This window comes from Merops nubicus, unplaced genomic scaffold, assembly GCF_000691845.1.
Source record: "Merops nubicus isolate BGI_N331 unplaced genomic scaffold, ASM69184v1 scaffold11350, whole genome shotgun sequence".
NCBI classification, from domain to species: Eukaryota; Metazoa; Chordata; class Aves; order Coraciiformes; family Meropidae; genus Merops; species Merops nubicus.
The window spans coordinates 44,462-69,173 of record NW_008580948.1 but is presented as its reverse complement, the minus strand read 5'-3'; the positions used below and the strand labels follow the sequence as shown (position 1 = coordinate 69,173).

Below are 24,712 nucleotides of genomic sequence, written 5' to 3'. Positions count from 1 at the left end.
GCCCAACAACAGGTGTGGTGTCTGCTGACCCTAAGGAAGAGCGAGATCCCAGGGATTCAGCATGCAGGGCATGTTTTTAGCCCAGTATTGGTGTACAAATACAGATTTGGGGCCGCTTGGCACCCTGGCTGACTCCCAGTCCATTTCCATCATAGGATTACCCCTTACAGACCTGCAGAGAGCTCTGTGCCTTTTCCCTCCTCCCTGCAGCCATCCCCAGCAGTTTCGGGATTCATCCTGCAAGATCTGAAGCTGCTGCAGCCGCTGTTGGGCTGCTGCACTCACTGGGGAGAGCCCCATCCTACCTATGTCTGACAAAACTTCCTCTGCCAAAACCCCTTATCCAAGTTCCCCTCCAGCAACGAGAAATGCCCATAGGAAGCATTTAGATTACTGTCTCCAGCTATTAGACTGTCACAAATACTGTAATCTGTATGTTCATTCTCTGTAGTAAATATGTGCTCTTGCTAAATTTCAGCAATTACAAGTGCTTCATCCTTTTCTTTAGCCAGCCAGCAATATAAATACATTTAATTAGTTAACACCCCTTGCCAATTACAACATCTGAGGAAAGTATTGCTGAGATTGTTGGTCCTAATTATTTTAATATTCAGGAGAACCACTTTAACATAACAAGATAATTACTCTTGGATAAGGGTTTATGAGAGCTGCAATCCTTTTCTTTATTTTCTACAGTGCAAGCCTAGGCCTAGTTAAATTTCTGGACACATTCTCAATTTAAAATTAAAAATCATAATTTCTGAGAAATCGTCAAAGCACCACACGTTGGAAGAAAAATAACTATAAGCAATCTCTGTTAACACTATAGAAAAATAAATTCACTGTGTATTACATATGATTAAGAGTGGAATCTAAGGGAATCAGTTTATTTCTTTTTGAAAAGATTGTTTTGCATACGCTGTATTGATCAGCTGTGAGAAAAACCCAGACTGTTCCATGTTGTAGAAGGAATATGAGTTGTCCTTTGTTAATCTAGCCTGTATCCTTTTATAAAGGTGGAAAACCTCTTTCTTTTGCTAACAGCCAATGGAAAAACTGAGTTACATTCTGTACTGCATATCTGAGAAAACCCTAACTCAATTTTTTGTTGTTTGCAGCACGACCATCAATGGAAGACTTATTCAGCTGCAAAAAGGTTGGACTGGGTATCTATTATATGTTAATGCTATCGCATACCAAAGAGATCATCCACAAAGGTCTTTCACATGCCCAATCCCAGAAATATATGCATGTATTCATTTACAAAGACTTTTACAAAGAAATTGTGTGCTGTTCCCTTCATGTGCATTCAGAAGGAAGCTTTTCTTCCACGTCCCTGAAGACAGCCTTAATATATATCCAGTAGAATATCAATGTTTCTGTTTCTCTTTCTCTATTTGTACTCAAGGAAGCACAGCCTGCTTACAGTGGCAGCCTGTTTCAAAAGGAAATTTTCCTTTAAGAAAGTAATTTGCCCAGAACTCCTATATTATGTATTTGCTTGTTCTCTGTATAATGCACTAGCGGGAAAATAAGAAGATGAGAGATCAGCACCACCATTAAATATCTTCATTTGCTCTGTGTGTAAAGGAGGCACCTGATGACACAGCTCTTGCTCAGGAGGACACACTGTACTGGCTTTTGTCCTTACCTGATCATTTGATTTTAGATTTGGGTGATGAATATGTCAGGCACCAACTAGGAATACAAGCTAATCATCAGTTGTACTTTCACTGCTGCCACCGCCAAATATTAAAGCTAACCTTAGGCAAAAGAGGTTGGCTGCTAATTAGGTGTTTAAATATTGAGAAATAATTTACAGTTTGACAAAAAAAAAAAGAAAAAAAGAAAATGCCAGCACTACCCATTACTTTTACTCTATAATCACAATAATTTGAATGTATTTACCAGGTTATTTGCCATTTTTACAGTGCACTACCAGAGCACAAAGTAAAAAAAAACTAATAAATATCTAGTAATAGAGAGGGGAAAGGAAAGCTGCTTGATTTAGTGAAGCAAACTTTGCCTTTAACCCAACAAGTGTGCTTTAACTCATTTGCGAGTGTTATAAAAACAATGCATATCTAAACAGTGGTGATAAATTAGTGAAATTAATCCAAATAATAGGCAAATGTTAAAAGCAACATATGTAGAATGATTGGAAAGTTAGATTAATTTAAAATAAAGCCCTGGAGTTATGTAACCAATTACAAAAATTGCATTTAGCAGTAAAAGAGCAATTAAAAACAAACAAAAAAATGCTCTAACCCCAGACATTATGTGCTGGGGACAGGGCTCATAGAGAACTCGAAGATGAGCTGGAAAAGCAATTGAACAGAAAGTTTGTCTGTTTTTACTGTGTTATGGAATCAAAGTGCTCAGATATGGCCTCATAATACACAGATGAAAGGCTCGTTTCTCCCCAGATGGGGCTCAGTAATCAGATATAGAAACAGTGTTTTTAATGAAGACCTGCAAAATCATCAAGGCTTAGATGTTGCTGGCTGGGATAAAACAACGGGAGGCAGACGAAGCAATTTGCTAATCTGCCTGGTGGCACAAAGTCAAGCCCGATCAACACATTTTTCATAGCAAATCACATTCCTTCAGTAGGGCTGGCCCAGAAAGGCAGTCATGCCAAGCAAGAGGGGAGCCTTGTGCCAACTGGCACATGTGCCACTCAGGTGGGAAAGCCCAAGCTGCATTGCACAGCCTCATATGATAAAGGACAGAAAATACCTGCTGTATTTTTAAGTCCATCATCCCAACAAACTGTTCCCATTCTTCTTTTGTCTGTGTGTGTGTGTGTCTCCAGTCCAGTCTATTTAAAATCTTTCCAATTGGGAGTATTCATTTGGTACACAGGCAGGCATCCTGGCAATTGGAGCAAGACTGAACATCTCTGCTTTAACCCCTTATTTTCCTCTGTGCATACTACATACCCTTTGAATTCAACATGCTCTGATATGCAAAACCAACACCATTTCTAGAAATAGAATACTACCTTCTAGTGGTAAATATGTTGAAAAGTGTTGGCGGAGAAGATTTACTTACTTTTATAGTGCACTACAATGCTAACCCTGAAACATAAAGACACTAAAGAAAAAAAGCACCAAGTCCCTAATAAAAATCTTAGTGGAACAAACACAATCTCAAGCAACTCAAATAATTTCTAATGGGACAAATTTGTGTGTTTCTACACTAAGCAAACACATGCTTAAATTGCTGTCCAAATCCAGCTGAAGTTTTATATGACACATCTTGAAATGTGAAGGTTCTCTGTGGCACCCACAGACACAATCTACGTCCTGGGCACCTGAGACTCACCATCCTTGTCCACCTGCTTTGTTTAAACAGAGTTAAATGGCAGCTCTGCAAGAAAGAAGTGCTGTGAGATTCCTGGCAGCAGCAACATACATTATTCTTGGCAAAACAAAGTCAGGCTGGTCCTGCCAGAACAGAAGTGAAAGCATGAGATTCTGGCAAAGCAGTGACAGTAGAACTCCTATACTGAAAAACAAAAAAAAATAAAAGAGAAAAGAATAAAACAAAGCAAAAAGAACTTTACATAATTCTTGGCAATGAAAGTATATTGTGTGGGTTTGATTTCCTGACAAGACAATCTGTCATTTGCAGCCAAATAATTACCACACAGACACAGGCAACCACTCAGCTCATGCTTCAGAATTGCCAGCCCACCACAAAAGCAAAACACTAAACAGAAAACTGACATTAGTTCCACAAAACCATTTTCATTTCCTGGCCAGGCTATATATCTCATGACCATAACAAAGTCAGCCCACCTTGCCCATGCAAAGGCCATCTTAGGAGTGGAAAATGAGAGGGTAATGCATTACATCTTCATTTCAGCAGTGCCATGGCTGTAATATTCCCATAATAAAGAAATGAAGGAACACGGCTAAGTTTCAAAGAAATGTTAAGCACTATTAGCAAGAAGTCAATGTATGGACTTCTCAGCCACAGCAACCTCAAATCCATTAAAAAATAAAGTGACAGCTATTAGAGACATAGGACATTACCAAATGTCCATTAGCAAAGGCCAGTGAACTCCTGTAAGTGGGCTGTCAAACTAGCAAAGAGCAAAACTCTGTCTATAACTTCATCTGAGTTCAGTGTTCTGACTCTCCTGGCTAAGAGTATGGCTCCCAAACACCCTGCTCAGGCTTTTTCTGCTTCAGATTAAAATCTCCCTGTTAATATTGGGTGCCAGAAATGAAAAAGAAAAACACAGGTACAAAAATATTTTTTGATGATGGTTTATCTTACTGTTGGCAAGTTGCACTGTTTTCACACTTGCTGCTACTTCCTTGTCTGATATCTATGAATAACCCTGAGGATGCGTGAAGGAGAAACCACAGAAAGCCAGCAACTTACTTTTGTACTGAAATAATCTTTATCTTTCAATTCTTGATAAAACAAATAAATTCAAAAGGAGGTCACAGCATTTCTAGCATAGTGATGATCAGATGAAACCAGTCTTTACTGTGAAAGAAATGCTTCAGTAGCCATAGCGGGGAAGAAGCCATATCATCCATGGACCCCAGCAAACTCTGCCTGAGAGCTGAAGTCAAGGAAACACTTCTTGGCTGATCTTTGACCTTGCTGCCTCAACAAAGCCAGAGGAGCTGCCCTGCTGAAGCCCCCAGCTTGCCTTCCCTTTTGTCTTGCACAGATGCTCAAGGTGGAAGGACAAGGAGAAACACCAGCACGACAGCCATGGGTCTGAACTGAGAAACTGCAAAGCATTCGATCATATTTCTTAAAGGAGACTAATTCAATCTAGAGAAAACGCTTTGCAAATGCAGAGATCCTAGTAAGGAGCTTCCTTACTGGTTCTTTTGATCTCTGGTTCCCCAGGTGTAATAGACTGCAGCTTAGCTTTATGCATACCAAAGCTGCTAGTCAATAGAACTGTTGCTTTGGATCATCACAGGACCAAGCCCTCACTGCAACTTTGTTACCAGGTTTTCCAACCCACTAGCAATCAGTTACCCAAAGCCATCAGAAGCCACTGATGTTCACTGTTGGGGTTTTTTTTGTTGGTTTGTTTTGTTGGTTTGTTTTTTTTTTTCTGTGGGAGTGGGGGATGAGTGGTGTTTATTTTTTATACTAGTGAAATCAAATGCAAACACAATGAAATTTTGCTATCTAAGCCTCCAACTACCTCAAAGCCTTCTTTCATGGACATTTCAAGACAAGCACATTTGTTCATTCTTTACAAACCCAAACAAGTTGGGCTGACTATTAAAAATTACATTTTAAAAATAGGCAAAATGTAGATGACTGAACAAAACTCTTAAGAGAGACAGAGGGGGCATTCTTCTGCCAAGAACTAGCACACACCATGGCTTGATAAAACAGGGTGCACAAGAGAGTCAAGGCTCAGGCCCAGGAAATTCCTCTGTATCAATGACAGCAAAAGAGAGACATCAACAGCCCAAGAGGAGGAGCTCTGTCACTTACATAAAGAGGAAAAAGAGGTTTTGGCATTGTCATGTGTACTCACTGGAGAATTTTTAATTCAAGAGCCCAGTTTAATGCAAATCAAGCTTAATATACTTTCATACTGGTTTAAATAAGAATGGGGCTGGACTCCAAGGAGCCTGTGTGAGCACAGATGTCCTCAGCTCCCAATGCACTGAACAGAAGCTGGTGGTTTGCATTGCCACTATCAGGCACTAACCACCCCCATATGCTATCTCAGTCAAAAGTGTTAACCACCTTCAGAGTTAACATTAACTCCTGATACAGCCATAAATGAGTTCCCAGCAATAATCTGCTCCTCTGCTCTGCCATTTTTTTTTTTTTAATCTTGCTCTAATTATTAAGGAGAAAACACTGATGAACAACACTGATTGCATATTCTTAAAAAAAAAAGTACCACCCTCCAGCTGCTCTGCTGGTGAATCCCTTGCTTGCTGCTTGTTGGGATTTACTCTCAGCCCGTTGCATCTGAAACTAATTACTGCAACATCATCCTCAACATTAATTCCCTTCTCCTCTCTGGAATCGGAAGCAATATGGTACATTCAGAAGATAATTTTTCATCTCTCTTCCCCAAAAGAAGATCTCAGCTGTTCAATGGAGATAATGGTAAATGAGTCACCAATTTCAGAAGGTGAAGCTTTTCCGAAGCTCCTTTATCAGAAGCCATTGTCCGAAATTTCAGCTGGTGATTTAGGAAACTTTTTTTATATGAATGTCACCAAGACCTAGAGAAACCTGTCAGCTCTCTGTGTGATCTCAAAGACAAATTGCAGCAATATCTTGTCAACCAGCTCTCTTAAACTTACTTCACTGCCTATTATCATCACACCTGTTTCACTATTAGTTTTTCTCCCAAAAACCATTTTATCCAACTTCTTTCAGCAATACTGCTTGGCAACTAACTATTTTTCTTCCTTTTTAATTAACTCCTTTTGTTTTCAGTGAGAAGAAGCACATATTAAGTGACCAGAATTATCAGGCACCTGTACTTATGGTGTGGCAATATTAAAAATTAAGATTGTGCTGTCAGGCCCTGGCACATTGTTGAGACACCATGCCACAGCTGGTTTCAGGAAGAAAAGCCACCCCTTGCCATCTGCCCCAGCTCCCTCCTGTCTCCCATCACCTTATCAGCCCTATTCCTGCATCAGTCTGGCCTCTGCACTCTGATGCAGCTGCGACTCTGATGCACCTAAATGTCCTGTCCCCAACCTCACCCCACCTCGATAACGATCCTCAGCTCACACTTCAGCAAGCAGCAAATGTGCTGCCGCCCACCTGCTTCCTTGGAGCAAGCATCCAAGAGTGGATTTTTAAGAGGCAGAGCCTTTAGTCCAAGAGATATTGCTATAGCAAATATGTACTCATACATTTTCCGCTATTCAACAGGATGCTAAAAATAAAAGGAAATGAAAAATCAGTAATTCATTCAATTCAGCAAGCAGATGTAACTTGTGCCCTTCCACATAGACTTTCCAATGCTAAATATTAATCATAACAATTAAACCTTCTAGTAGATGACATTGTGCTTTCTCAAATTGCTGCAGAACATTAAGACTTGCTACTTGAGTTCTCTGGTGCCTGAACTATTGCATTGCTATGCATAACATTAGGAGAATTAAACAATTCAGAGCTGTACTGTTATGACCAAAGTGACACAACTAAAGCAGTCTTCTGTTTCTGTGTGCATTCTCCAAATACAGTCTGAGCCTTTCTAATAATACATTCAAAACATTTACATCCTGACAATGTATTATGAAGTTAGAAAAGCAACAACAAGATAAAGCCAAACCCAGCAGAGGATCAGATCTCCCAGGTCATTTAGGTGAAGATAAGAACGAAAAGCTGTATCATTTCAATAAAAACATAGTCCAAGTACTCTCAAGATCTATTCCTCCACCATATACAGCCTGTATTGTTTAAGCTATCAGGTTAAAATGAAGAACTGCTTGTTTGGTCCCTGTTCTTTTCATTATGTTGGCTGAGAGGTTACATTTAGCATTTCCCATTTGTGGCTCACTGATATTTGAAATACTGCAACCAAGAAGTTCTCAATGAATGAAAATGAAAGAGAATAATTGAACGAAAGCAACTTCAGCTACTGAATTCACACAAGTCATGAAAGAAGGGTTATTTCTGTTGGGTTTAGTCTAGTGTGGTCTTGACCTGAAGCTTGAGTTGTGCACACATCCTCTGTCCAGGCGGATTTCATATCAGTGCTGCCCTACACCATTCTTTGCGTGGAGAACCCCTTAGAAACACCAGGTACAGACATGGTTTGTGCAGCTGTATTGCTCCCAGAGACAACATCCCACTCTTTGTTGCCCTCTTCCCTTTGTTCGTGGGCTGTGCAGATGAGTCACTGGCACCTTGAGATGACTCTGTTCCATTAGGGGCTGTAATTTCCCTCTGTGTAGCCCACTTGTGCTTTGAGCAGAGCTTTCATGCCCACGCATTGGAAGGGGAGAGCTGCAGAGCTGACAGCTGAGCTGAGAGCAAGCTTTGACTGTGAGGATTAAAAAAAAAATTGCAACATCGTGTTTGCAGTATTTTGTACTCTGTTGTTCCCAGAGAAAATGCCTTCACTCCTATTTGCAAGATGTCTGTGTTCCCCACTGCAATCAAGAATAGGAAATCTGACTGTAAACCTTTCTGTTCTGTATTATCATTTCGTGTCGGTTTGGTGTGTTAATCAAAGTGTCAGTAATGGGATGCAAAGAGAACTCATTCAACTCTCAATGAAGAGAAATCTGAGCTTTCTAACACTGACACATTTTCCAGTGGATAAGCTTTTTCACAAAGTAATTATTTCATTTTCCAGAAAGATTACTGATTACATCACACTGGGAAAAACTAAGAGAGAGGCCCTTTATCTTCCCCATGTTTCTGCAATTCTTGTACAAACTTATACTTGTTACCATGAAAAATGACAAATTTGCCATCTGATCAAAATGTTAACAAGGTAAGTGTCAGCGAGATGGATCACTGACTGTCACTGCAAGCCAGAACATGAGGATACATTGATATTTCTCAATATATTCACTGCTTCCCCAATGTTCGCTAACAACATTTCTACTGTGAGTGTAATAAATCACGCAGAAATAACAAGCTGCATAGGATCTCTAGGATATGATAGATTTGTTGTAATAGCAGTATCTGCAAGGTAGAAAACAATTGGTAATGATCTATAGAAAGACCTAATCAACTGTCATTTGCTATAATGTGGCAGATGAAGCAAAGAAATGAAATCCATAACACTTCTTTAGCCACTGCCCTCCCCCTAGACATACACACACATTGAGTAGGGAATAGTAAAAAGAATGAATGAGCTCTGGGGTCGCAGAAGTAGAGAAGAAAGTTAATAGCATGCCCTGGATGCAATCATTAAATTACACACTGCTGAACAAGGCAAGGGATAATCACAGAAGCTGTGCAGTCCTGTAACAACAGTAAAGGGTTTTACCAAGCCTGCTCCTCTCCCTTTGCTTTTTTTCTTTTTCATCGATTTCAGTATTTTAAAAATTACTTACATTGAAATGAAACCAAATGCAAGTGAGGCAAAGTAACCCAAGAAAAAGCCCATCCAAAGTTCACAGGGGGTCCGAGAGGACTGACGTCAAGGTGTGCCCAGACTCTCTAGCTATTTTGTGCAGTTCCAGAGATCAAAACCAAATGGCTGTTTTGGATTGGACTGTGCCAGGTCCCGAACTGGCTGTTGAGGCTTTAATGACCCTTTGCATGCTCCCATGTGTGAGTGAAATGGCCATCTTCTAGCAGACACATGCAATGTGTGCAGTCTCAGTTTACTAAAACCCAAAGTTTTATCATAACTACTTTCCAAGGTGCTTAAGTGCTGCCTTGGCTTAAAGCCTAAAGTCTTGCATTTCTATACATTGAAGTACCCTCCCCTCATCTCATTCTCCACTTTTTCAAATAACTTCCAGGTCAAGAACTATCACTCACCTGTTTACTCATAAGCTTTCCAGGTTACAGAGGCTTCTCTGCATAGATTTTTCCTGCTAGGCACATCAGGGGAGCCTCTCTAGAGAACAGGGCAGTTTAGTGCATGCCAGGAGAGTCTTGGGTTTAAAACTTCAGAAGAAAATTTCAACCCAGTTTTATAAGGTGCAAATGAATCCCTTTTCCCTTTTCTTCCCCAGGAAGGATTCTGGAAGAATAACGGTTGCTTTGTGCTACTTTGCTTGCAAATCACATTTTACTAAGTGAATGCATTTTTGGGAATACAGGAATTGCTATGCTGCCTCAGCACAGCGGTGCTCTGCTCCAGCATCCTGCCTGGCAGCTGCTGCAGGGGAATGTGCAGGAAATCTCCTAGTGGGCAATTATGGGAAAATCTGTTCAGGTCCAAAATTTTCTTCCAGCCCCTCTATCAGTCAATAAAAATTGGCACATCTTGAAACGTGGAGGTTTGTCTCTACCAAACACTTGTTTCAAGTCCTTCCTGATGTTTGTAACTTAGTATTTGTCATAACAGAGAGTTTGCTGAAAGACATATTTCCAAAAGTCCTCATCTTCCAGCTTGGCACGGAGCAGAGCTGGACAGATTTTGGAAAGTGTTCAGCTCCTTGGTGAAAAGGAACTGCTGATTTCTTCTGCAAATCTGTCCTTAAAGAGTCACAACAGGAGCTGCTCTATGTTTAGCAGTTTGAAAATCTGTCCTCACTGGGAGGTGCTAAGCCTTTGGAAAACTGGTACTCAACACTTTTAATAATCTGGCCCCAAGTTAAGTAATGGGGGCCAAATTATGTGATTTAGAGGCAGAAATTCCCTACTGGCAGCAGTGGAGATTTCCACTCAGCAATGAATGGCTCAATAGGATTCTGGAATAATAGAGCCATGAAAAGTGGATAATGCGACAAATAAACATCACAGGGTAGGACTTCCCTTTTAAATCATGTTGCCTCGTGCTGTACATAAACGGACTGAAATATTCTGAGCTGAAAGAGGGAGAAGGAATGGTTAACTTCATAGCCCTGCTTTCCTTATAAGATGAAATCATAGAGCAGTTTTCAGGAAGAGTGTATCCATATAATTGGTAGTTTACACGATATATGACACTGGTGGTACTTGGACCGACCTCTTCACATGCATGGACATGAACCAAAGAGAGAGGACCTTTTCATTTCTCCAGTTCTTTTCCACACTGGGAGCAAAGTTTTCCACACTTTTGCTCATCTCCCTATTGCTTATGAACAAATGATCTCTCTCCTGCAGATATTTTTCTACTTTCAATCTCTTCCATTCAAAATTCTGATCAAAAGTGAAGTTTGTACACAATTATTTTGTGCTTGCTTGTGGCATTTTTGACTGAGAATTTCTGGGAACTTACTGGTACTCACATGAACTTGGCCACCACAGAGCTTGAACCTTAGGTAATTTCCCCACATTCCCCTGACAGTTTTGGGCCTACTTATTACCATGATTAAGACTTTTGCCCTTTGCTTCTGCTGGAATATCCAGTTAACAGGTTGCCTGTGCTTTTAGAGAGGCAGGCTTGAGCATGGAGCTAAGGAGGGTATGCATGTTGTGGGCTGGATGGGAGTACATCATGTCTCCTCATGGATTCAGATCTCTCCTATAGCCCTTGACAGAAGATTGTTGTTCACAAGTCCCTGTAACGCAGCCTAACGCAGTGGCACACGTGGTTTTTTGGGCCATAGGAACAGTCTGTTCACAGAAGACACCATATTAGGAGGACAGTGGGAAGATACCAGGGTTGCACACTAAGGAGCAAAGAAGGGCACTGGACTAGTCATCAGAACAAGGTTATTTAGCAAGTGCTAGTGGCAGCTTTCTGTTGCGTAAGTTACTTGTCCTAGTGAAAATGTGGGATAACACAGAAGACACTGACATGGAATATACTGCACACTCCTTCCCCCAAAGGCAGAGGATGAACATTTTCATTTCAGCAGAGGAAAACTGCTTATCAAGATGTAATTTGCTAATAAATGCTGTTCCATATAATTAAAAGAAAACAACAACAAACAAAAATGACTGTGGACCAGCAGGAAACAAGAAACTCTCTATGGAAAGTGGCAATTCAGCGAACACCCACCACCATCCCCATTTTCCCTCTAGAAATAGACCCATTTTATACATAGTGATTAAGGCACTAAAGAAAAAAATACTAACATGATTCACATGTAGAAAACAAGGTTATTAGGAATAGGGATCATTTCAGCACATTGTTCTCCCTAATAAGCATAGCAACGAGTAATTGAGTTTCAGGCAATCTCCAAGGTGGTGCTTTGTAGAAAGAACGGAACTTGGCATGATGTCTACTTTTCCTTTAATTACATTGCCCTAACGAGCAACCTTCTTTACTCTCAGCAAAATTATTTCTTGAGAAGAAGCAACAAGAAGAAGTAATAAATGCATAAAAAAGATCACCAGGTAGTACCAAAGAAGAAATATCGGCAGCTTAAAATGACGAGAGGTTGCTAAAAGTTGTGGAAAACCACCAGATTGTTCTCAGCTTCATTATGTTCACCACACTTCAAAGCAGAGTAAATGATGTTAATCAATGGAGCACATTATCTAACCTGGGAACTGTCCTTGTTCTACTGTTATTTTTCTTCTGCACATGTTCATGAGAGCACCCCAGAAGCACGAAGTGCTGACACATCAGTCCAAAGCTCCTCTGCTCACACGCAGCAGAGGGCAATTCTGCCTCGTGCCCTTGTGCAAGATGCCAGAAGAAAATCACATGCCAATAACATCCTACTGAGTGTCAATACCACTCAACATAACCCAATACAGAAGGATAAAGGGTTGGCTTTTCAAAAGTCTTTAAGTCATTTAGACATCTGACTCTTGCTGAAAGTCAGTGGCAGGCAAGGCCCTGGCTGTTTTGCTTATCGTTTTTGAGAAAAATACACCTGAGAATCCACTTGTGGCAAAGGACTCCTTGAATGTGCCTTTCTGGAGATTAAAAAAAATAAATAAATCCGTGTATTCATTTTTATAATTTTTTCCTTAAGCATTTGCTAGGAGACACACCAGTGAAGGCAGACACCCAGCCCTAGTAAAATGACTCTTCTCTACAGGTGGGTGAACACTGCCTCTTGTTAAAATACCTGAGTTGTAGCAATGCCAGCAGTATCATTCTCCAGAAAAAAAGCTGAAGCAAAGTTCTTTAGTTTTCAGTGTTCCTCAGAGCTCAGGAGCACATTCCAGCATGTGGATCAACTCTGGCTTAGGGCCAGTTTCCTACAGGGAAGCATGAACTTCACATGTTGGATTACTCCATGTAGCTGTAGATGGATGATCAACCTACTTCCCTCCTTTTGCTTGTTCAGAGTTTCATGGTTGTATCTACACTCAGCAGCTTTAACCTGACTCACTCCATAACTTCACAATGTCCCTTCACCTCTCTGCACTGTACCTGCAAATTTATTGCTTAATACACTCACGGGGCTGGTAGGAAACTTAATTAACGTATGTAAAAATAAATACTCAGAGGTGACCAAAACCAGGCACTTCAGATGTATGAAATGAAATTATCTTCAAACAGAAATTTTGACAGTGCCAGTGGAAGTAGACACCTAAGACCTTAAGTGTCTATGCAGCTTTATGTATTGTTATTTCTTCACTAAGTCTGTCAGAGAAATGGCAGGGCTACGGGAAGAAAGTATGTTAGTACTTAGAGTCTACTTGTAAATGCATTAAGTGCAACTATTTTACTGAGAAAAAAATCAGGAGGAGAGCAGAGTCACTTCTCCTGGGAAGCTAATCTCAATTACTGCTCACAATCATTCTTCAGCTGAGGAATGCATAACTGCATCACCCTGCCTAACTGTTGTGTGCATTTTCCACTTCAAAGACACTAATGTAATGAATAAGAACAGACTTTTTCCTTACAAAAAGGAAGAAAAAAGTGACCATTCAAGAAAGAAAAAAAATTTCTAAAAAAAGGCTTCCATTAGAAACTCTATTTATTGCAATACCTTCCCATTTCCACAAAGATTACACACCCTAGAAGCAAGTTGCCAGTACACAGAAATAATTTACATAGGCAAAAGGGAGATACAAATGTTTGGTTAAATTTCCTTATATGTTTAGCACAAACTCACATTCAGTTTTTGCAGTTAAATGCAGGAAGGGGTCTTTTGCCAGCCCTGTATGCAATGCTGCAGCTGTCTGGGTGATGTTGGACAAAGGCTGCCTTATTTCCTTGTTTTCCCTGCTTATTGGAATACCTGTGCTTGGATAGCTGTAATTAGGTTGCAACTCAGTCAAGTGGGATTTTGACTCTTGCTTTTCTTGAAGCAGTTCATGCCACTGCTCAGTGTGGGCACCAATAAACACTTTCTCCATTTTGCTGAATGCAAAAGCTGAGATCTGGGGGAAATGCTGCACTGCACTACTTGAAACCCTTTCAGTGGTTCCCTGCAACATGGGGAGGCATTTTCAGCCAAAAGATGTTGTTAGTACATAAGTTAGTTGTCAGAAAGATAAAAGTTTCCTATGCATGGAAAATAGAAACATGAGCTGTTTTTAAAAACAGATCACATGTTTCTGGCAATTAATTAAATTTTGGAGATGTTTCATTGTTTTGCCCACCAAGGAAATACTGTTAGCTTCTCTCTTCTGAGTGTCCTGTGTGGTTTAAAACACACTTGATTTAACAGAGAACTAAAACTTCTGAAGACTTTGCAGTGATAAAGGTATTTTAGAGCTCCATGCAGAAAGACACCACCCACTGTGGGAGTTAAAGCTCCTCACTCCCGCACCCCGACACGTGTCTTGTGGTTCGAAGCTGGGAAGTGTGGTCACTGTGGTCTTCTCATGGCACTGCTGAAGGCCACCTGCCCCTGCAGTACCACCTAAACCCTGTGCAGGGTTATGAAAGCTCTCTCATAAATTTGAGAACAGTAGGAGAGAGGGGAGCAGATTCTCACATCATCAGGAGGGAAATAGACTTTTAAAAAGCCAGTTGTGTCTGTGCACAACAATGAAGCTTTATGTCTATATAAACTGACAAGTCAAATTGTACTCCTGGGCCCAATTCTCAACATCAGCGCCATTTGATGGTGATAGCTCACCTCCTGCCTCTGCAGCCTAATGGCTCTGTCTGCCAAGAAGGGCAGGCAGGATGATTAAAATAAGCATTAACAGAATAGTTTGGTGATTAGCTTCTCCCTCTCTCTTTTTTCTCTTTGCTTTCTCTTTTTTACATATAGTTTCGGTCTGCCAACGATTGCTAAAGTCTTTTCGTCATTAGCAGTGTACTTAACAAGTGTAAATTTAAAGTATTCATTTTCTTAAGGCCAAGGATTAAAGCAATTAAGGAAAACTGCTGCAACCTAGCACTCAAGTCAATCTTTAACTTGAAAAAGAAACAGCGGTGCTTAACATATTTAAACAAAACCAAATTGTGTATAATTATACTGACACTCTGTCAAACTAAATTTTCACTCTGCTGCAATGATTTGCTAAAATTTCCTTTCTGAAAAAGAAGAAAACATTTTCTTTCCCAGTATGGGAATAGGTCTCTCGTCTCTTTGGACTCCCTTTATGGCAAAAACATTGCAACAGAAGCTAATGTCCACTCTCACTCTATACTCATTTCACCATCAGCCTTCTTCCTGATATTGTATGGGGTCAATCCCTTGTCACACCTGCCCACAGAAGAGCAGAGCCCTTCCCACACCAGCAACAGGCCTGTGCACTTGCATCATAGGGACCCAAAAGAGGAAAACAAAATTTGAGCAAATGCCTCTAAGAAAGGGAAGCCATCTTCCTGTAGTATTTAGTCTAAAATAATTTTGTACCTTTGCATTTTATGCACATTAAGTCCTTCTTAACATATGGCAAGGATGGTATAGAGTGGGCCCTGGTCTATCTTTGGCAATGAAATTTTTAGCTACTGTTTTAAATGGATGCAACTGAGACTTGCCTATGATAAACTCTGTAGCATTTTTGTCAGACCACAAGCTGTAATGTAAAGTGTTGTCTTCTACAGAAAGAGGTGAGGTGTTAACTGTGAAACCACAGCAAGCTGGTAACAGAAAGGTGTTAACTGTGGAGCCTCACAGATGACAATTTATATTTCAGTGTTGTTAACTGTTTCACTGAGGATTGTTGTAGCAGAAATACTGAGCAAAGGCATGACACAATCAGATCTTGCTCAGAGATGTAGAGGCTCAAATCCCACTCATTTCTGCAGAAAATAGGTCCACAAGTTCCTACAAACAATAAGTTTGTCAATAAAATCCAAATACATGGCTATAGCATTGTGTCAGTTTTGTCTGGGGTAGAGTTCATTTTCTTCCTAGTAACTAATATGGGGCTATGCTTTGGATCTGTGTTGGAAACAGTGTTGTTAATACAGAGGTGTTTTCATTGCTGCTGAGCAGCATTTGCACGGTCAAAGCCTTTTCTGCTTCTCATCCCACCCCACCAGTGAGTAGCTGGGGGTGCACAAGGAGTTGGGAAGGGACACAGCCAGGAGCTGACCCAAACGGACGCAGGGGATAGGACCCATATGACATCATGTTCAGCAAATAAACATGGGGGACAAAGGAGGAAGGGGGGGACATTTGGAGTGATGGTGTATGTCTTCCCAAGTCACCATTACATGGAATGGAGCCTGGCTTTCCTGGAGATGGCTGAACACCTGCCTGCCAATGGGCAGTGGTGAAGGAATTCCTTGGTTTGCTTTGCCTGCATGCACAAATGTTGCTTTACCTATTAAGCTGTCTTTATCTCAAGCCACAAGTTTTCTCACTTTTGCTCTTCAAATTCTCTCCTTCCCACCCTGTGAGTGAGCATCCCTCGTCCCACAGGTGAGTGAGCAAGAGGCTGAGCAGTGCTCAGCTGCCAGCTGGGCTTAAACCACAAACACACATGCTGCAAGAGAAAATGGAAAAATGCAGCATTATTCCTCATCTCAGAGGGAGCCAAAATAAACGCTCCATGTGCTTCTGAGCCTTCCACTCTGTCCATGTGTGGCTGCCTGTAATTTAGATCTGTAAAGTGTATGCCCATAAATATATCTATGCAAATACAGAAAGACTTATCTACTAAAAAAGAATTATTTTTTTCTTCAGACTTCATAATTTTCACTTTTAGTTTAATAATCAATTTTGTATTTTTGTGCCTAAATAAGATGTTTAGCAATTTTTGTTTCAATTAAAAATATCAGCATGTCATTTTGGTTTCTGAAAACCACAAACATTTAGTTCTCTGTTTTCCATTTTAAGATTATTGGCAGCTTTTTCCTCCTCTCTTTCAGTTCAGCTTCCTTCTACACTTTATTTTCCCAGAAGAAAATAGAAAAAAAAAAAAGGAGGAAAACAGTGGGCAAATATATAAAGGAAAAAGAAAGCATTCTTTTTTCCCCCCCTTTTTTCCTTCTTTTGCAAAATGAACAAAACCAGAATATGAGCACATATCTGGAAAGCTTATTCCTCATATCTATATATTTTTTCACTCTTTTGAATCAAAAATAGATTAACTTGACCTTGCAGATATTGGTAAACCCATCCCATCAGGCTTTTATTTACTTCCCAACCAGGAAGAATACTTGGGTCCATTAATATACCTTCACTTTCATTTACAAAAGTCATGTTTAGAAAGTGACAAACAGCACTGCACCCAAATCATGGAAGCTGCCGATTCAGTGCTGGGTGAGCCAACAAAACTGCCAGCAGGAACCAGTTCAGATGGTGTCTCTGACGAGATTATCACTTCCCAGGTGTTTGAACCTCCACTGGACAAAGCTGGTCCCTCAAAATAACATAATTGTCATTTGCAAGAAGGCAGATGAAGGACCTGCCCTAAATTACAGGGTACAATGAGCAATTTCCTTGGGTGATCACATATTAAACCCATGCAGCTTTACATAGCTGCATGTGGGTCAAAAGGTTGGATCACTGTGAGTTACTGGTCACATCAGAACCAGTCCTATGGATTGAGAAGGGACTCTCCAGAATCTCGGTATTGGCAGAAGAATTTGCTGAAGTCACCTGTGGTTCAGTGCATTTGATTTCAATGTGATTTTGTTTTTGGCTTCTCAGCTAGCTGTTCCCATTTCCTGAACCTTAAACAGACTGCAAGGGAATATTTCATTTTAAGTTTACTGTACCATTTCCATTCGGGGAAGAAAAAATCTCTGGAAAATGCTAACTCCCTTATAGGTTTGTTTACCTTCCATCTCATCAAAAAGCAGGGTATCTAAGATACTAATGGGGCCTGTTCTTCCCACCAGCATGAATTCCTTAACACAGTGCATCAAAGGATAAGCAGAGATCTGGAGACAGTTTTACCTCGGGGACTGGGAATACACAGGAAGCACTTGAGCAGCTAAGCAAGTCCAAGCACTGACAGAGCAAAGGGGCCTGAGAGACCTTGTTTGCTTTAATCCCTTTATCAGCAACTTGTCTTTGGTTGGAGGCTCTTTGTCACTAAGTCACTTGCCAATGAACTACTATCAAGGACACAAAAGAGCAAATACTGCATGAGCTAAAGACAGTAAACATCCTACAGAAGGGGCCAAGGGATCTTTTGTAATGGTCACAATAATTTGTCTCTTGCTATATTGTAGACTAAATGTAAGTGAGTTCTGGAAGCTGATATTTTTTACCTATGAGGAAAACCACTGTAGAAACCTTGAGGCAGAAAGGGTAAGAAGCAGCAAGAGCAGTGATGGGATGCAGAGAGACAGCTGGGCTAGAGGGCAATGAGGCTACACAATGTAGATGATGTATAAAATGCCAGAAGTACAGTTACCTTCCAGACAAACTCTAGGTGTAAAGGGCGTGTGTGTTACCATGAGGGATGGCTGCCTTAATGGAAACCCTTCTAATCATTTCTAATTCATTCCTCTACTCGAGCTGATTCTACTTCTCTAGATCCAATCAAAGATACAAGTACATAAACTGGATCTTAATCAGATCCAATTATGATATCCTACTATCTTAAAATAAGTGTGACAATGTACACAGCTTACATGAAGGTCTCAAAGATTTCAGGTATCAAATTAAGAAATGTCTTACAGGGTTGGAAAGGGCAGAAAATAACAGAAACAGTGGGGTTTCCATCTAGGGAGATATAAGTGACAATATGATGTTCTGGGCCCTGCTGAAAAATTTGTCAGTTTGCCTTATATAGGTTGGGCAAATGAAGAAGCTTGCTGGGCATGCCAGCAGTCTCCAGGGAGTTTCAAATCATAATCACATAAAATAGCATGGCCCAGAAAACAAATCATCTTGTTTAACTCAAAAAGGAAATTCATTTGATGGGTGAAAAAAAAAAAAGTTTCAAGTCAACTCAAAACGACTTTTTGTCTGTTCAGCTACCAAATTCAAAACAAAATTATTCGCACAGTTCTAGCTTCTAGTGCAATAGTCTCAGCTGGAAATATTCACACCCAGTTAATCTGACTTGTCCTGCTGGAGTCGCTATAATATAAGACTCATGAAGCAACTGGGAAAGGCTTACTCTCCTTGGCTTAGCAGAACCTCCTCTGATGCTCTCAGTCAGAAAGAGCAACATTGGCAAGACCAGGATAAAATCCACACCATAGCCTACTGGGAAGAACGTATTTGCTGCCCCATCAGAAGAAGATAGTGAAATAAACTTCTGCCTATGAAAAAGACAGAGTTTTCTTTGGTGTGGGTGGTGGGGTTTTTGTTTGTGGTTTTTTGTTTTTTTTTTTTTAATACTAATCTAGATTCTGTGCTGCTTCCCTCCCTTTCCAATAGGCTTACCCTTGCAGGGTGCAAAGTAAGCAGAGTCCGGCCCCAAGGGAGTTCAGATGCAGCAGACTGATCTATCAGCAGGCTACAATATGTTCCCAGAAGGTGCAATATAATTCTGAGGCCAAGGAACAGCCTATTAGCTCTGCATGCCATTAATTTTCATGAATAGTTCAATCCAATGCTCACAGAAGCTGTTGGGCATCTTTCCATTCTGTCTAGCAGGACCTAGATTAGGGTTTATTTATCTTTTCATTATATACCTTATCTTTAAGTAGGAAGCAGCCCAAACAGTTCAGTGCAGCTGTGCAGGTTTCAAGCCCTTTGCCATGCAAAGGCACGTCACAGTCAAAGCCACTCATGGAGAATTAAACTTCAGGCTTGTTTAGCTAAACTTCTGAATTCACTACGGTTCCCCTGTTTTGCCAGCCTGAAGAAGCAGCCCAGCAGGTTTTGAGTCACGTGCCAAAACGCCTCCTTCATCCTCCCTGGAACTGGAAATGATTACTAATAGGTATTCTTGCTGAAATGATTTAACATAATGTGCGGAATGAGATCACTAAGTCAAAATATCATTCCCTAAGTGACTCTCTCGCAGCTTGCCCGAATGCCAGAGGGGAAGGAGGACAGCATGAAGCAAATCCTTTTGCTAGCTTCTGTGCTTTACAAAGTCTTTAAGTTACTGAAGAATTCACATTAGGAAGTTCCACCCGGGCTCATTACAAGAGGTCCATGATGCAGGTCTGGCAGGCAGCTGGGGGATGGAGACCCAAGGGTTTGGGTTAACCTCTCTTATTCATGCTTTCCCCTTTTACAGTATTTTCAGTGCTCTCCAGTCTAGGTTGGGAGCTGAAGACAGATGAGGAAATGAGGTGGGCATGAAAGCAAAGCTGGTGAGGGGATGGTGCTTCTCGCCCTGCACGTGCATTGCTGTGGCATCCATTACAGCAGGCTGCAACCACTAAGTGAAACACAGAATTTGGGGAGGAAAAGGGTGTGCACCATAAAACGCATCACTGCATGCCAGAGATGCTCAGAGTTTTGCTGAGAGGCCAAGCTGCCCTTACCCATCTGAGTCTGTCAGCCTCAAAATTAACTTATTGAGGTCACTACTCATATCAGCAGCATTGAGGACTTTTGGTTCAGTCTTCCTTTCTGAGAAAGCCCCATGCTCTCTGGCCCAGTACAGCTATTACCTGCCAGCCTAAAGGATGATGAATGTTATTTATATTGCAGTAATGGCTAACCACTCAGTGGAGACCAGGGACAGGCTGTGCAATGGACTTCTCAAACACACACTGAAGGAGGACTGCCCACAGATGGCTTAGTGTATGAAACTGCTGAGACATTTCAGGATAATGTTCTTGAATGCCTTGGACACAACGACCTCCAACAACTCTGCAGTACTTGTGCTGACTGCAGCCACACAGGGTGCTGTTCAACAGTAAGGACGTTCATCCGTACCAAATTCTTACCAGTTATTGTGACATGCCCTTACAATAGCACAAAACTTTTCTACTTTAAAGCAGGTAACTCCTTGTAAGGAAGGCCTTTAAGTTCATTGATTAATAAAAGTAAAAATATTAATCTATTTGCAAATGAACAGAAAACATAGAGGAAGAAAGAGCTATTTTAATGAAAAGTTTTCCTAATATTTAGCTGCTATGGTTTCGCTGTTCCAGAAATAAAGTAGACCAATGAGTAAGAACTACTCAAGATGAAGATGAGAACAGTAATGTAGCAACAGAAAAACACGAAGGGCTTGATCCTATAAAAAAACCTATATTATAATTAAACTCTGACTTGTGCACACTTGCAGGATTGGGCTTCAAATAATTGCTGAAAAATGTAAGAACTGAAAACCTAAATCTTTAGCTTTCCACTCCAGTGAGCCCAGAGGGTGGATAGTTAACAATTCCTGGGAAATACCCTCTTAAGAAGTAGCCCTACAAAGATGCAGAGGAAATATATCTAAAACATTCAATGCAGACTTTTTTTCATTATAAATCCTCTTCTCTGCATCTTAAAAGAATCACACAGGGACTTCTTTCATATGCACTGAGGTACAGAAATGTAAAATATTAAGTAACATATCCACCAAGAAATGGCTTAGAGGTGTCAGCACCTCTTTTATCCCTTCTACAATTCATGTTATAATACTGAAGTTCTACATACATATCCAGAAACCAGCAGACACTAGTGTTCATCAACAACCTTATTAAAAACTAAGTGCTAAAGATAGACTTTACCTTTAAGCACACTCTTTACACATAAAAGTTGCTTTAGACAAGGCTATGACAGAGCTTCATAGACAAATGCCTGAAGATACCAGAGCCCAGTAAACAGGCTAAGCAGGGATCAACCTGATATGCTTTTTTTCTGTCTATTCAGTCAGATATCTGAGTGGTCACTCCCAAACCAAATGGGAGAAATAAAGCAGATGGTAAGAGACTGCAAGTACTTTCTATCTGTCTCAGCTCTAGATGTCTCCTAAGAGGGCTGATGTCTCAACATCTGGGCATTCCTTTCACTGTCAGACACTCACAGAGCCACGGGATTTGTCAGCAATCTGCTGAGCATACACAGATGACAACTGCAGAGCCTGGAGAGCTCAAAGGCATTTACAGGTAGAAAGGGGTGTGCAATAGATGTGTTGAACCAGAGCTGAGATCCACCGTCTGTGGAAATTATGCCCAATGACTGTAAAGCCTTTAAGCTGGGTCGTTAAACCAGGCAGCACAATAAGCAACATTTAGCCTGGATGTGCTTCACAATTACATTGTTTAAGGGAGGCTGATCAACCTCCACGTCACATACTACAAGGAAAAGGCTGTTGAGATGACTTTGGAAGGTGGTCTTTGCTCCCTAAATTACAACTCCATCTATCATTCAAATATATGGAACTGAAATATCATTTATAAACAGGTTTTGGATTGTCCTAAATACAAATTTCATGGGTGATGGATTTAAAGCTCACTCCAGCATCTACATCTCACCTAATAGTACTCTGTCCTTCGTAGATTTTCAGCCCGTTGCCCTGCCTTGATCTACATATCTTCCTAAATCTGTTAAAAGATCCGGACAAAGTGATATATCTTGTTGGTACAACACAGATATGCATTATATCAAAAGATTTTTGCTTTACTGACATAAGCTCCAAATTATTTACAAAGTCAGATGTATTTTCAATAATTTGCCTGTTCTGTATTCTTAAAAATAGGTTTAACTACTTATGAGAGTATACTGCTTAAGCCCCACATCCTCCAATCCAGCCAGTGACAGAACTTTGCATCAAACTTTTTATAGCATTAAAAGTGTTTTTTTTTCCCCCCTGGCATCCTAAAAAAAATTAAATCTTTCCTCAGCTACCATCTGTACAAAAGCATAAGTTAACTCTGTGGTATTCAAGAATAGCTGGTTAGACTAAGGCTATACATTCTTCAGCTAAAAAGATATATTATCACATCTGTGTCTAAATATTTTTGCTTCCTATGTCTGCTAAAAGCAACACCTACAATTGCTATAACTGAAAATGACAAGATAAAAATGTTTTACACCATTTGTCACCCTTTTGCGTTTGACAACACTAAATGTATAGTCTAGTTCATTAACAGAGTTTTGCCAGTTTCTATTTACATATAGCAAGGGAGAAATAAATGTGTTAAAATGAAGAAAACGGAATTGTAAATAAGACAAAAACAGAAACAGAGTTTGTGGGCTGGTGCAGAATCTAAAATCACTTAATGTATTTGAAACAGAAAAAAATCACAGAATCACTTAGGTTGGAAGAGACCTTTAAGATCATCAGGTCCAACTGCTAACCCAGCACTGCCAAGTTCACCACTAAACCATGTCCCTAAACACCACATCTACACATCTTCTAAATACTTTCAGGGATGGGGACTCAACCACTGGGCAGCCTGTTCCAGTCGTTTCGGTGTTCACTTCCAAGTTGCCTCGCTTAACTGCTGTTAACCACAGCAATATTTGAGATGACCATCATGTATTTGCATTTCATATCCTTGCTCAGCAGCCTCATTATAAAGTTTTACCCTTATTAGTGGGGTTCTCAGCCTCTGCACTTCATGTAACTGGTCAACAAAAAACTTTTTCCACCACTTCTGCATATTTAAGAAATTAGGAAACTTTAAAATACACTAGTTTTTTTCTGTGTTGTTTTTCTTTTTGTGTGTGAGTGGGGAGTTGTCTTCATGTATATATTACAAAGGAAAAAATACAAAAGCAGAAAATGTCATGAATTCTCCTTCAAGCAGATGGCATTGCGGTAGCACTGAACAAGTTTATATTAATTACTTTCAGAAGGAAAAGGAGATGTCATATTTGAGATAGAGGATCCTACCAAACTCACTAAGAACCGTTTGTAAATCTAACAATAGTGAGATTTTTTCATTAACTCATTGTGACAGCTGTCAAGCAGGGGAAAACTTTTTGTTAACGCCTGTACAATTGTTCATTTAAACCAAAGCCAGTAATTCAGTTGCACTGGAACAGCTTCTGTCCCCAGCTCTGCTGTACAGCCTGCACATATGCAGATATTACATCTATATGCATTGCTCCTCTTTAATTTCCATCTTTGGGGCTACAATGTGATTTGTCCAGAGCCTGAGCAGAGCCCTACAAAAAGCAGACCAGAAGGCAATTTGTGCTTGGCTTGTAACGAGCTGCCTGTATTTTCCCTTGTTGGAAGCAAAAGCTTGGCACCCCAGGCTAGCAGCTGGGGCAGGATATGTTCCCTGTATGTCAGACTAACCACACAGTCACCATTCTTTCCTGTGCCCTCAAAACAAGAGAACATAACTACTGGTAGAGATGTCACCTTGCTCTGTGTGCAGTGATGGGCTGTAGTACCAAAGACGTTGACTGCATCCTCCCTCAGGACCCTGCCTGGCCACAGCTTGACCCAGAGCTCACAAGCAAATCCCAGTGTAGGTCTTGGTGCTATCACAGGGTCTTTGCAAGCAATAAAGATGCAGAGATGCCATCAACTACCTCCACTCAAGGCAGGGCCTGTATCATTAAAGTGATTTTCTAACAACAAAACCAACTCTGAACAAGAAATAGAGTGCAGCCCTTACCTCCTCGTAGACATCATCATTTCTGCTGAAGTCTCCAGCCCTCCTTGGAAGCACATGGACATGAACATGCTGAAAACGTGAAACAAAATAATGGTGATTATCAAGCTGATGACTTTTTTTTCTGGATTGTAAGCATTATTCTCTACACATACAAGTAACCATGCACAGGCTCCCACAGCATTATTTTCAGAGGAAAATACATTAACCTGTTCCATAACAGTATCTCGACTTTGGAGAATATAAAAGATGAAAAACATGAGAAAGCAGCTCTGCTGTATTACATGAGCTTCAGAGTGAAATGCCTGGAAGTTTAGGGCTCTGTGGAATTATTCATTGTTGTCAGTCAGGGATGTATTTAGCCACAGCTTTGAAACAACAATGTACCTC

General features: G+C 40.5%; 1 protein-coding gene across 1 annotated transcript in view; it reads right to left on the bottom strand.

The window, feature by feature from the left end:
- Nucleotides 1-24,394, bottom strand: part of FHIT (fragile histidine triad) — a gene marked incomplete at its 5' end in the record, with an annotated part of 81,906 nt that extends 57,512 nt beyond the window's left edge. Inside the window, one exon of the mRNA XM_008946989.1 lies at nucleotides 24,326-24,394. Within this exon, the coding sequence (XP_008945237.1) occupies nucleotides 24,326-24,394 (69 nt within the window). The remainder of the gene's footprint in view (nucleotides 1-24,325) is intronic.
- Between the last annotated feature and the right edge of the window lie 318 nt (nucleotides 24,395-24,712).